Source organism: Chelonia mydas, chromosome 24 (assembly GCF_015237465.2).
Source record: "Chelonia mydas isolate rCheMyd1 chromosome 24, rCheMyd1.pri.v2, whole genome shotgun sequence".
NCBI classification, from domain to species: domain Eukaryota; kingdom Metazoa; phylum Chordata; order Testudines; family Cheloniidae; genus Chelonia; species Chelonia mydas.
In genome coordinates this window covers 970,768-984,869 of record NC_051264.2, presented here as the reverse complement: position 1 = coordinate 984,869, position 14,102 = coordinate 970,768, and the positions used below count along the sequence as shown (strand labels likewise).

The 14,102-nt window shown below is 57.6% G+C and overlaps 1 protein-coding gene across 8 annotated transcripts in view; it reads right to left on the bottom strand.

Moving 5' to 3' along the window:
* Positions 1-14,102, bottom strand: part of KCNN3 (potassium calcium-activated channel subfamily N member 3) — a 79,246-nt gene that overhangs the window by 61,522 nt on the left and 3,622 nt on the right. For 7 of the 8 annotated variants that reach the window (XR_006287319.1, XR_005223048.2, XR_006287318.1 and 4 more), the window contains exon 2: positions 431-526. Coding sequence is in view for 4 of the 8 variants with exons in the window: in XM_043535136.1 (XP_043391071.1) it covers positions 431-526 (96 nt within the window). In the remaining 4 variants the exon portion in view is untranslated. Of the gene's footprint in view, positions 1-430; positions 527-14,102 lie in introns of those variants that run through there. The other variant, XM_037883396.2, reaches the window with a different exon arrangement.

Sequence of the window (14,102 nt, the reverse complement as noted above, 5' to 3'; positions counted from 1 at the left end):
AGAGCAGCAGCAGGGCTCCTGACGGGCTGCGGAGGCTGGAGCAGGGAGTCGCCACTCCAGAGACCCTGGGCTAGTGCATCTTGTATAGCACCCAGACAGGCTGCAGGTGTCCTCTGGGAATGAGCCAGCATGGCTGGCTGAGTTTCTTCGGAGACCCTGTCCCTTCCCGTCTCGGCACTGAGCGGCTGCAGGAGGGGGCCTGCACTGCACTCTCAAACGAGGCTCAGGGTGGCGATCTCTGCAGCATCCCTGTCACCCGTGTCCAGCACAGATGGTGCAAATCCACTCCAAGGGGGACATTCAGCATTATGTCCCCCAACACACACACGTGGCTTCATCACCACCACGAACGCAGACGTGCCTTGAAAGGTGCCTGGTTCTCCCCAGGATTCTCCCCTCTGGAGGAGCTCCCGCCCCAAAGGGGACCTACCTGCACTTCCCGTGTGTGGTAGGCAATGATCAAGCCCAGCAGGATGACGGTGGACAGGCTGATAAGGCATTTCAGGGCCAGAGAAAACATGGACTCCTGTAGGACAAGGAAGGAGAAAGCGTTAGAGGAGTGAGGGCCAGGAAGGGGTCACCCCATCCCCACTCCACTGAGACATAACGGGAACTGGGTCCATGGGCCAGGGCAGACAGGAATGCACGGGCCTTGGAGGCATTCTGCTTTCTCCATCGCCACAGGGGAAACTGCGGGCACATGGATCACCACAGAGCAAGGTGTGAGGTGGAGGCATCTGCCCACCCCACCCCTGTTCCTGAGCCCGGAACGTCAGCATGTGCTCTACCTACCCCCCCAACCCACTGCAGGCAGCTTCCCAGAGACGCCTGCTGTCTGGCCCCACCCCACAGCCTCAGCCATGACTGTCCCCCTCTGTACAGCTCCTCCAAGCGCGCCGGCACAGCAACCCCCCTTCTCCCATCTGGGGGTCACACTCCCACTCAGTGATGGGCCACCCAACTGAGAAGAGCAGGGAGCGGAGGCTGAGCACAGGGTGCTCCAGCTGAGAATACTAAACCATACCTGTGCCTCTGCATCCCCTTCCGCCCCAGGCCCTCCAAGTGCCTCACCCAGAGCCACATGGCAAGTCATCGACAGCTGGGAACAGATCCCAGGAGTCCTGATCCCCAGTGCCCTATTCTAGCCACTAGACAACACTGCCTCCGGGCCGCGGCGAGAACCTAAGACTGACCCTCCCTTCACCGACCATTAGATATTGCTCTTCAGAGAGCTGGCAGCCACAGGAGCTCAGCTTGTCTGCGCCCCTTGGCGCTGCGATAATGCCACGTTCCTTTGGGACAGTGCACGGCAGCCCAGCACCCAGCCCATCTGGCACCGTGGCAGGAGGGGTACAAGCAGCAGCCTGGGCGCAACTGGTGAGCTGAGCTGACAGCCCAGTAGCAGGACGGGGACTGTGCAGCCAGATCGGAGGTTCTCTGCAGGTAATGCGATGGGGGCTCAGAGCTGGGACAGGCCATTGGGGATGGCCCATCTGTCTCTCACTGCACCAGCTTGACTCCACCCCCCAATGGTGCCCCTCACCCTCAGACCGACCATTGCCCCACCCCACACAGCCACCCCCTGCTGCGGATTCACTCCTAATGGAGTTCAGGCAGCTGGTGCTGACAGCAGCCTGGTGCCTGGGGAAGAGTCAGTACTGTTTATATGTGAGCACTGGATGCAGTCTCACAAGTTACTGGCCCCCAGCCGTGTGTTTACAGCCTGAGACTTCCCGCTGTAATGACACAATCCATCAGCATGGAGGACGCATCAAACCACCACTTCTTGGCTTGTTTTTGCTGTTGCAATTGGGAGGAAAAAAGATACAGCTCCAAGGCCCCCCAAGTTGAAGCCTCAGAGTGAGAATGACAAGGTGTGGGAACAGAGCGTCCTTGCATGAGCCGGGAGACCCTTCCTGTCTCATACATCCACCCAGCAGGGGCTGCTGGCGGAACTGCAGGTGCACAGGATGCAAAGGTTAGTGCAAAGCCAGTGCAGTGGGTAGGACACTGGCCTGGGGTCTAGTCCCTGGTCTACCACAGAGGCCCTGGACCAGTTAGTCAGTTCTGTGACTCAGTTTCCAGACTGTAAAATGGGAACATCCCTTCCCTCCTGCACAGAGCTGTGAGGATAAAGGTGCATGACAACACTGCAGGCTGTACACCTACCAGCATGTGAATGCCCGAGCTCAAGGGTGAAAGGTGCTGACTCCATGCCCCCATGCTGGCAGGAAGGCCCAGGGAATAGGGGCCCAGTGTGTGGTTCCCCAATCCGGCTGAACAGACTGTGCCCCCAAGGTTAGCAGCTTCCTGATGCCAAGGACCCAGCTGATCTCAGTCACACAAGCAACAGAATAGCGATAGTAGACTCACTCTCGTGCCTTCATCCAGGGATCTCAGCCCTGTTGCTTCAGGGCACAAACCAGCCTCTCACTGGGGGTCAGGAGGAAACTCCCCTTGGGGCAGGTTACCCCATCACTGGCGGGGGTGGGAGGGCATTGCACCTTTGAAGCAGGTGGCACAGGCCAGCGAGATGGGAACTGCCCAGCCCAGCACCCCCTGTTCCTAGTGTCTCAAAGCCCCACCCCCTAGTGGGAGGGAAGTACTATCGATCCCGGCTTTACAGCTGTGCCAGCACCCCACCTGGCTATGGAGCCTGACCTCGGGCAGCCCACGCAGCAGCCACTGCTACACACCAGGCCCACCATCCAGGCTAGTAGCACAGTGGCCTCCCATCAGCCACACACTGCTGTATCCCAGAACCGAGGCCCAGGGGACCAAGGAGACTTACAGAACAGGAATCTGACCCAGGTTCCTCAGGGCCACCACCACAAGCCCAGCCATGCCTCTGCATGCCAGGAAGCAGGCCAGGCTATGTGAGAAGCCACTGGACCAAGGGGTCCCCGGGGAGCCACGTCCCTGCGCCCCCTGGGGCTCAGCAGCTGGGAGCGTGATGTTATTGGCATCAATTTGCGGTCTGGAAGAGCAGCTCTTTTTTCAATGAGGTTTTTAATCAAATGCTGTTGGATGTAATTACGTCTCCCCTCGGCCAGCCAGGGGATTCCAGCAATCTGCTGAGTCTCAGCATTAGCTCTGTAATATGGCATCCTAATAGATGGTCTAATCAGATGTTCCTGCTAATCAATGCAATGTAAATTAAACCAGCCCTTAGATGCCCATGAGCAAAGTGGCTGCTTCCAGACCCCAGGTCTCTGCTGCCTGGCTTCCCACCCCTCCTCCAAACAGCACTCCCCCAGGGAAAGGCCAGGCAGCCGCACCCCTCCTCTCCTCGCTGTCTCACTTCCTACCCACTCCCTCCTTTTCCTCTCCACAGGGCTGAGGCACGTGTGTTCATGGTGGCTGCATGAGAAGAGACCCCTGCCCTGTCTCTCTCATTCCCCCCACCCAGCCCTGGATGGCTGCCCTGGGGCTCCTAACTGGCGTCACTGCTGGGCAGTGACTGACCTTGGCCAGCTCCAGCCAACGGAGTGACGGGAAGAGCTGGGTCTTGGCGGCCCAGCGTAGAGTCTGTGTTGTTAGCAGAGGGCTGGTTCCCCTCCCATGGGGGGACAAAGGCCAGCAGCAAGCGTGCTGATTATTATTGCAGCTGTCCAGTGACTTCGCCTCACCCAGCGCACATAAGAACCCAGTGTAATTTCAGTGCCAAGCAACCTGCCCCTTCCCCCCCAGCAACAGGGAGAGCTGGAGTCTGGCTTTTCTCTAATCTCCCCCAGATGGGGCTCCAGGTGTTCACAGCATCTCCACCTCCCCAGCCCCTCTGCAAACCCCACACCGCAGCCAGCCGCCCATTTCTCACCTCCCAGCAGCTGTCCCCTGAGGACCTCCTACCACTGCAGGTGTTTATGGCTCAGCCGCCTCCTATTTCACTCCAGCTGACAGAGCCAACATCCTTCAACGCTCTCAAGACAACCAAGCTTCTGGGTGCCTTGCTTACAACACTTCGTTCCTCCTATTACAAGCTCACCTGTCCTAGTTGCTGGGAGGGCCCCATGCAGCACCTGGCTCTACTAAGCACAGGGCTGGTGTAGTCGAGCACTCCTGTCCGGGGCTTACAGGGGCAGCAGCGCTCGGAGACCCCAGCTGCAGGGTGCTCCCTCCCAAATTCCAGCCCTCTACCAGCCAGGCTTGCTCACAGTCACAACACAGACTAAAGGTGGAAAACAAAGGCAACCAGCAGAACAAGAAGGAACTGTCCCAGAGCCGGGACCCCGCTGGCGTCAGGAACCCCACAGACAGATACTAGCCCCTCATTAGCTGCATTGAGGTAACACCTGGCGCTGCAACCAAGGTGGGGCCCTATTGTGCTGGATACTGCAGACACAGGGAGACAGCCCCGACAAGCTCCCGACAAAGGCAGGGTTATTCTCCCCATTAGTAGAGGTGGAACTGGAACACACAGACTTTCCCAGCAAGGTCAGCATGTCAGGAGCAGAGCTCTGTAGATCATCTAACCCTACCTGTGGGGGTCAAGCAGAGGCCATCCGGCCCAGGACACCCACCCGGGGAGCCTGCTAGACCCAGCTTTCCTGAGTCGTGAGGCATTAGCCAGAAGACCCTCCTTCCTCTCTCTCAAAAGTGTTGCAAAGGGGGGCAGAGCCAGGGTTAAGCAGGGCAGAATCTACCCAGGGAAAGGGACCCAGGGGGTTGTCCGCAGAGGCCCAGGACAGACCCATTGCTGCAAGGACCTCTGTAGGGGATCTCCCTTTGCCTTCCCACTGAGCATGTCTCTGCTAGGGCCACTGGTGCTAATGGGGCTGCTTGGCATCTCTCTACAGCTGCCGGAGGGGAATTCCCATAAACCCGACAGCAGAGCCAAAGGAAATCAGGGCATTTAGTGGGATTGTTCTAAGTGCCAGGAGATAAAGAGGCCCATGGGAGAGATACAGACAGGCAGAGCTGCTGAGGGATGAGCAGAAAGCAATAGTTGATTGCTCATGGAGAGTTACTCATGGAGCACCTCTCCTTTCCCAGGAAAGTTCCCAAGCTGGCTCCCGTGGGCAGGCTGCGGTGGAGGGTAGAGACTCAGGCAGGGAAGCCCTTCTCCATCAGAGCCCGGCTGACCCCATGCGGCTGTGCTAAACTGTTAAGAGAAATCCCCTGTGGCTCATGAGCAAAAGGGTCGGTAGCATATATGCAGCCATCCACCCTCATGCAGACAGTGCTGGATGTGACAAAGTGGGACTGTTCTTCATGTTTCCTCTCCCCAGTTGTCACGATGCTCTGGAACTGCTCCCTACGAAGCCAGGCAGGACTCTGGGGAAGTCTCCTCTCTGTGAGCAGACTGTCCCCAGGGCAAAAAGCTCACACAGCTTCCCCCTTCCTGGGTCTGACCTCAGAGCATTCAGCATCCTCTGCCCCTCCGTGTGCTTCCCACCGCGAGTCCACCCAGGCAGGGTCCTGGGGAAGCCAGAGAGTCCTGCCCCACAACTCCACAGTCGGACGTGACTCTTAGCCAGCAAAACAGAGGTTTATTAGATGACAGGAACATGGTCTAAAACAGAGCTTGCAAGTACAGAGAACAGGACCCCTCAGCTGAGTCCATTTTGTGGGACACTGAGCCAGACAACCACGTCTGCACTTCACTCCTTGTCCCCAGCCAGCCCCAAACTGAAACTATCTCCAGCCCCTCCTCTTCTTTGTCCCTTTCTCTGGGCCAGGAGGTCACCCGATCTTTGTCTTCAACCCTTTAGCTCTCACCTTGCAGGGGGGAAGGGCCCAGGCCATCAGTTGCCAGGAAACAGGGTGTTGGCCGTTCTCTGTGTCCAGACCCCTGCACACACCTGCCCTCTAGGGCTCTGCAACGATCATACACCCTTACCCCACCCCCTAGATACTTAAGAACTGCATAGGGGAAACTGAGGCACCCCCACAATATTTAGAGGGAACATTAAGAACAGTCCCACTTCGTCACAATGGGGAAAGGCACAAGACACCAGCTCGGGGAGGCAAACCTCTATTAATGCGTCAGGCAGAACAGCACAGGCAGCAGTGCCAGCTTCCCCGGTCAGCGTGCTTCAGTCTTGCCACGCAGGCAGCAGCCCAGAGCCGAAGGAGAGTTCTGCCTCAGACAGAGTCCAAGGCCAGAAAGGACCCTTATAATCTGGGCTAACCCCCTGCATAGCCCAAGCCAGAGAACCTCACCCAATGACTCCTGCATCCAGCTCAGAACGTCTGGTCCAGCTGGAGCATGTCTGGTAGAAAGGCATGCAAACCTCCCCCAGTGACAGGGAAACCCCACAGCCCTTGACAGGCTGTTCTGGTGGTTCATTACCCTCCTGTGAAAAAAACTGCACCTTATTTTTAGTCTGAATGTGTCTGGCGTCAACTTCTAGCCCCTGGACCATGTTCTGCTTTGGCTGGATTAAGGAGCCATTTATCATCCGACATCTCCCACCCAACTCCCGTAAGTGCCTGCAGATCATGATCAAGTCACCTCTTAACCTTTGCTTTGTTCAGTGAAATAGCTTGAGCTTCCTCAGTCTGGCAGTGAGGCAGGTTTTCCTGACCTTGACTCCTGGACCCTTTCCAACTGTCACCATGCTTTCCAATGCGTGGACACAGTATTCCGGCACTGGCCTCACTAATGCTGTTTACCAGTCAGACCACCTCCCTTCTCCACAGTCATCCAGCCCAGGGTCGCATTAACCCAGCTGTGGCATCGCACGGAGTGTTTCTGCCCATCTGATTTCTACCAAGGCTCTGTAGTCTGAGAGTAACTGCCTTCCAACCTACAGCCCCTGTAAGTGCTATACATGTGACCTCCGTTCTTGGACCCACGCTATACCGCACTGTCTTTGGCTGTATTAAAATGCACATGAGCCCAGCGTGGCAGGTGCCCAGGTCGCTCTTTGGAACTGGCCAGTCCCCATCGCTACCATGTCTGTCAGCAGAGAAGCCAGTCAGTGATGCTTTTTAGGATGTTCACTGGCCTGAAACCACAAGCTTGTTTCACGTGGGCCACTGAAGAGCATGGTCCAGTGGTAGGCAGTGTGGCCTAGTGGAGAGAGCCCAGTGGCCTATAGAAAATCCCCACCCCCTTCCCTCTTAGATCCTCCCCTGGGGCTCTGCCTCCGCACCAGCATTTCAAAACAAGAGGAAACTGGTACTAAAAATAACCTGTTGGAACTAGCGGGAGCGATATTCTGGGTGCAGCCTGGCGAACAGGGAGCATTGTTCTCCTGCAGCCCGGCAGGGCCACGCATTGTGGTCAGCCTCACAACTTGGCACTTGCCTCCCCATTGTTTGGATAGAATAGCTGGTGCCGAAAGGAGGGCTGGAGACCAAACACAAGCTATTAATAGGCAGGCTCTAGAGTACAGCTTGTGCCAAGGTAGCTATAGCTGACACTGCCACAGAACTGCTGCCTCTACCTACCTCTGCGGCATCCAGCCCTTTAGAGGTACCCAGACATCCGGGCAGTCCAGAACCTCCCTGGACTGTTTGCCACAAACCTTGTGGTGTGCAGGTCTAATGTCTCTCCTGGAGACATGGAACCATGGCAAACCAGGACATCTTCGCTACCAAATGCACAGTCATGGTACACACAGCTTGGGATTAAAGGGCATCGGCACAGCTACAGGGACAGGGGGAACTCAAGGTTGGAATAGCAAGGGGCTGCAGGCTGGGACTTGGGTGCTGGGGGTGGGAGACCCCCAAGACTGGGAGAGCAGGGGGGCTGCAGGACAGAGCTGATGCCTCTTAGCAGAGCTGAGCAAGAGGAAACTCATCCCTCACTTGCTAGTACCACAGATTTGCCCTGACTTGGTGGTTTTTGCATCCTAGCTGGTTCTTTTCAAGAGCATGGAACGTCAGTAACGAGTCGGAACATTTACATACACAGAGTGACCCAGCCTCAGGCTTCAGGGAGACTCAGCACCTGTAGGGGTCAGGCAGGAATCCCCACTGCACCTACAGAACTGCACAATGGAATGGCTAAAGGGAGGGGGGCTGGGGCTGTACCCAAGGCAGGAGACCACACCAGATGGACCAGTGCCTGATCCAGAGCCCCGAATCCCATATCTCCCCATATCAGGAGGGGAAATGCAGCCGCTGCTGTATAGTGCTGAGTGTGGCCTGCTGCTGTTCCAGCCCCTCCCCCTACATGCAGGGCCAGAACCCGAGTTGGCTTAAATCAGCATCATTTCATTGAACCCAGTGCTGGTTTATGCCAGGTCTGGCCCAAGGTGTCCAACCAGTCAGAGAAGAGGGACTGGCAGAGGGGCTTTACAGCCAAGTATCAGTAGGGTAGCCGGGATCAGGGCCCCATTGTGCGAGGTGCTGCATACGCAGACCTACAGACACCTGGACAAGGGCTAGGCGGCTGCTATGCAGAGACCACAGCCTGGTCTCATTGTTTCCTTGTTCTCCCCCATCTGCCTCGGGTTGAGCGCTGTCTGGAGCAGGACTGCCTTCTGGTTCTGCATTTGTGCAGTGCCCAGTGGCAGGGGACTCTGGCCCATCACTGGCTTACACATGAACTTGTACCTGTTTAAATTGATTTAGTGAAACTGGTGCAGCTTTGTGGGTGGACATAGGCAAGCTACCCCACAAGAAGTGTACACAGCCCCCTCACACACACTGTCCACCCATCCCCCACCCCAGTTTAATTCAATCTGTGTGCCACCAGCCTGTAGTTAACCCTTGGAACTTGTGTGTCCAGGGAAGTCTGGCCTGAGAGGCCCTGCCCCGAAGAGCTCAGTCTAGAAGCATGAGACACAGGAAGGGTGGGAGGGGCAGAAGAGGCGGGAAGGGGTTTTGCCCCTGATCACAGCAGGGCTCCTGGGTTCTTTCCCCTGGCCCAAGGGGCCCATGGAGTTGGGAATGGCAGTGCCAGCAGCAGACAGCCATGCCTCTGACCACACAGGAGCTTGTGCTGCTGTTGCGCACCTGGTCCTGGTGGCTGTCTAAAAGAGGCTACTGGGCTGCTGGCCAGACGTAGGGCAGAGCCCTCACATCCCAGGCGCCGATGCAGCCCGCAGCTTGCTATGGCACAAGCCATGGTGATGCCTAATGGGAAACCTTGTTCTGAGCAGGTCAGTGTCAACTGTGCAAGGAACACCCAGGGTTAACTGCAATTAGGGGTCACTCCTGGAACAGTTCTGCCATCAATTATGGCCAGTTTCAGCCGCTGTCTGGACAGCGTTAGCCCTTCGCTGCCGGGCAGCTGGTCAGAGCAGGAATGGCTGTTAGCTGAGGAGCTTTCCCAAAGCAGAGAATACAAACATGCCCAGAAGCTTCTGTCAGTGCCAGCTGCATGGAGCCGTCCAGGGAGCCCTGAAGGAGGCTGGCAGCGTTCATCTGTCGCACTCCACCCTGAACGCAGGGGTGAACGCTGCTAGGAAAGGGTTAAGTGGGTCCTGCTGACTCACTGGGCAGGTGGCTTAGTATCCCACCCAGAGACAAGGGCATGGCCCTCTGGAGAGAGGGGGATCAAGAGTGCTGGCTGAGCAAAGCTGCAGGAGGATCCTTAGGGACTGCCACGGCACAGGGAGAAGAGATGGAGCTAAGCTTGTCATCAGTAAAGGCAAACCCCAGCTCACGCCCAGACACATGGTTCTTCCAGGACAGGCTTGGCTATAGCCTGTTAACATGCTGAAATCTTCACTGCGAAGAGACCACTGAGCCCCCCCTCAGAGCCCTCCCGCATTTGCCTGCCATTGCCAAGTCCCACGAGGGGAGCACAGCCATGGGAGACTGTCACTACAGGGTGACTAGCAAAATCCTCCTGGTTTCTCTGCCCATGGGATTCACTGCACCTGGCTCACCTGCAGCCCCTTCCGGACCTACCCCTCTATCACCCTGCTCTCAGGACATGGGAAGTGGCTGGGACGATGACAGAAGTTAGCCTGATTGAGCACAGTGGCTTTGATACCAGTCTGTCACCCCAACAGGGCTCAGTCCAAAGAAAGGCCCAGCTGTGTGGGTGACCCCAGCCGAGCAAGCATACAGAATCCAGGGCACGTTAACATTTCTTTGCCCATTGGAGGAGTCTCTCAGACCCCCCTCCCCTGCATGCATGCTGCTTTCCAGCTTTAATAAAAAGCAATCCAAGCCAAGCTGGAACAGCCCAGGAAATGGAGCAACAATCCCCTTTGCCCCCCCGGGGCCACGGCACGACAAGGCGGAAAGGTAAAAGACAAACGATACTTTGGGAAAAACCTGCCACACAGCCCCGGTCTTTATGCACAGCTCCCGTCAAAGCCGGCTCCAGAGGGGCCTGGACAGGAAGAACTAGTCCTGGCTCCCATGCTCACTCCCAGGAGCGGGCAGAAATGAGATCAACGTGATTCATTGGCAAGCAGAGCCCAGCTCGGAGGGAGACTGGGGCTTAGGGCAGGTGAGCACCTGGAGCAAGGACAGGCATGTGCACACGTGTGTTGGGGGAGGGCGGCTGCATGGCCTTATATATATATTACATACACACACACGGTGTGGGGCATGGACACCCCAACGTCCGGCCAATCTAGAACAGGCCCCCCCAAACCCATCACTCACCAAAGGGATGGGGGTGCCAGGCTGCCAGGGAGGCCATATAACAAGGAGAATTGGAGAGCCTCACATAGTCGCCATTGGGTGCATGGCTGCTGGGTGTGATTGGCACATAGCCAGGTCACCCCCAAAAGGCCGCTGCTCTATTGCACAACTGTACCTGGGAGCCAACAGCCCTGGGGTGCCCCACCCAGACTCCAAATCCCAGCATGCAGTGCTCCCTCTTCAGCCAAGTGGAAGGCAAGGTGGCACACATGGCACGGTGTTCACAAGCAGTCCTACAACAACACATGCCAGCCCTCACAGTGGAGCCTGCAAACAGCCCTACAACACCACACACTCCCTAGAACGGGGGTGCTGTCTGCTGGCACCTAGCTCTTGGCTCCAGGTGCCACGCCCTGGGCTGCAGGGGCCCTGTCCTCCAGCTGGGGAGAGGCTAAAACAAGCACCTTGCATTCTGCTCTCAGCTGAGGGCTGGAGCTAGGCCAGGGCCCAGCACTGCAGCAGCCCCAGGCGCCTTCCAGCCCCTTCCCTGCAGGAGCACAGAATTCTGGACACGGCCAGTGAGCTCCTGTTCCTAACACAGTGGGGCCAGAAAGCTTCCTGGGGATATTTAGATACAAATCAGAGCATTGCTGGAGCTTCAAACAGCAGCTGTAGAGCAGCCTCGACCCCTTTCACACTGGGGGGGGGGGGGGGGGGCGCAAGGGATGGGGACAAGGGATGGGGACACACTGCAGGAGACCCTGCAACCAGGTCCACAACCCTTCTCATTGTGGCAGGGAGTGGTCAGGACACCTCTTGCCCAGGGCAGCCTGCAGCCAGAGGCGGCTCAGGAGGCCCCAGTCCTGCGGTGGGTGGGTGGTGCTGCTTGCAGGTGTTTGCCCAGGAGGCAGAGGTGCACAGCTTATTCTCGATTTCCCAGTAGCAGGTGCGACCCAGGTTCCTGGTCTCTGCACCACGGAAAGCACAGCTTCCAGGCCGCAGTGCATCTGGACAGCTGGAGCCAGACCAGGCAAAGGGTTCCTCCAGAGAGCTCTGCCAAAGCCCCTCTCTCTGGCCAAAACAACCCCTGCTAGCCCAAACCTGGGCCCCATACCCCCAGCTCTGCCAATGCCCCTCTATCCCCATCCACAGCCCCCTTGCTGTCCCAGCACTGAGTGCTCTACAAAGCCCTGGCTAAGCTACAATCTCTGAAGATTATACACCATGCTAAGCTACAATCTTTGAAGATCATATTATGACCTCTGTTCTGCCCAGATGTGAGAGGCATGGGGGCAGCTCGCCCTGCAGAGCCCTCTCCAGCTTCCATCTCTCCCCTCACTCCCTGGCCTAGCCCAGCTGAGACTCAGCAGGGAGGGGGAATTCCAGCCAGATGAAGCACTGCCTTGGGCTAGCAGGCACAGGAAAGACTCCCTGCCGGGGGGCTCAGTGGGGAGGATTTATAGCTGGCTGTGACCAAGTGGGACTGTTCTTAATGTTTCCTCTGAATAGTGTGGGGGTGCCTCAGTGTCCCCTAGGCAGTTCTTAAGTATCTAGGTGGTGGGATAAGGGTGTATGATCATTGCAGAGCCCTAGAGGGCAGATGTGTGCAGGGGTCTGGACACAGAATGGCCAGACACACCCTGTTTCCTGGCAACTGATGGCCTGGGCCCTTCCCCCCTGGAAGGTGAGAGCTAAAGGGTTGGAGAGCAAAGGACTCAGGTGACCTCCTGGCCTGGGAAAGGGACAAAGCCCAGAGGAGGAGGGGCTGGAGGGAGTTTCAGTTTGGGGCTGGCTGGGACATGGAGTGAAGTGCAGACATGGTTGTCTGGCTCACTGCCCCCCAAAATGGACCCAGCGGAGGGGTCCTGTTCTCTGCACCTACAAGCTCTGTTTTAGACCATGTCCCTGTCGTCTAATAAACCTTCTGTTTTACTGGCTGGCTGAGAGTCACGTCTGACTGTGGAGTTGGGGGGCAGGACCCTCTGGCTTCCCCAAGACCTCGCCTGGGCGGACTGGCTGTGGGAAGCGCACGGAGGGGCAGAGGATGCTGAATGCTCCGAGGTCAGACCCAGGGAGGTGGAAGCTGTGTGTCCTGGAGACAGGCTGCTCACAGAAAGGAGACTTCCCCAGAGTCCTGACTGGCTTCATGGAGAGCAGTTCCAGAGTATTGCCCAGGGACTCCGTGACACTGGCAGAGTGAGGAAGCATCATGTGCCCCTTCCATGGCCTTTGGGGCTGAGGCTTGTGTGCATGACAGAGCTCGTGTACATAGCCAGGAACCGCTGACCATGTGGAACCAGCTGGAGGGCATCCTGGACTGACGAGCCTCCAAGCCTGGAGTGCCCCCACCCTCCTCTGGACTCCACAGCCTCACTACACTATCTAGGGCACCCACTGGTGGCAATGGGCACTGCCAGGCAAGCACCCAGCACCTGAGGACAGAGCTGCCCGCACAGTTAAGGTACTTTGCTAGGTAGGACTGACACCAATAGTTAGCAGGGGCCCAGCCCTCCCAGACCCCTTGAGGGGGAGACAGGGCCCAGAGAGCCAGCCACGGGGCTGAGGGGGGCATCACCGTAAAGGAAAGCACCAGCCTTGCTGGCACGGGAAGGCAGAGAGAGCAGAGCCAGTCGGATTCCTCATGCCGCAGCCTGCAGAGCCCTGGGATTAAACAGGAGCAAGGTGGATCAGCTCCCACTACCCCCCTCTGCCTCCTGGGCAAACACCTGCGAGCAGCACCTCCCTCCCACCCACAGATTGAAGTCTTGTCCCATTCCCTCCCCCCCCCCACCATTCCACAGATACTTCCCACCCCAACTCCCAATGGCCCCCAGGAAGTGGGTCAGGGTCAGGACATGGCTTGGGGCCCTGCTGTGGGGCAACATGGGGCAGAGCCAGCTCCAGCATCACCTCAAGCCTCATCCCCACGCAGGGGCAAGTGCTGGCAGAGGCACCACTGGGAGAAATAGATCCTTCCCCCTCCACCTTGCTCCCTGGGGATCCACCACCCACAGGCTCCCTTCCAGCAAGGAGGCGGCACCAGCAACATCCCATTATGCTGGGGGGGGTAACATGGCACACTACAGCTACTCTCCTGGACAGCAACTGGCCAGACCTTTCCTAGCAGCCACACCTATGCTGAGCAAGCCACATCAGGGCCACACAGGAACAAGGCACCAGAAAGACCCAGCAGCCAGCTGGGGGGTGAGGGAGCAAGTCAGAGCCACAGCCCTGGAGTCACCCAGCTCCTCCACTCAAGAGCCTTGAGCAAACCTAAGTGGAATTAATTTGAGCACAGGGGATCCTACCCCATGCCCTTGGTGCCACAGACCTCGCTGCAGCAGGGGGTGACCTGAACACTCACCCCACCGCCTGTATATGCCTCTCTGAAACACACAGAACTAGCCCTGTCATCCCCCCCGCCCCCCAATCCCTGCATAGCCCAGCCAACAGCCCAACCCAGCCATGCTCCACCCCACAGATCAGTGCCAGTCTCCCATTTGGGTGCCCTATGCACCCACCAATACGGTCAGGCATTTCTCCTTTCCTCCTGATTTTTGGTTTCAAGGGAAATGAAGGAAGGCAGGAGCTGAGTGCTGGAGCAGCCT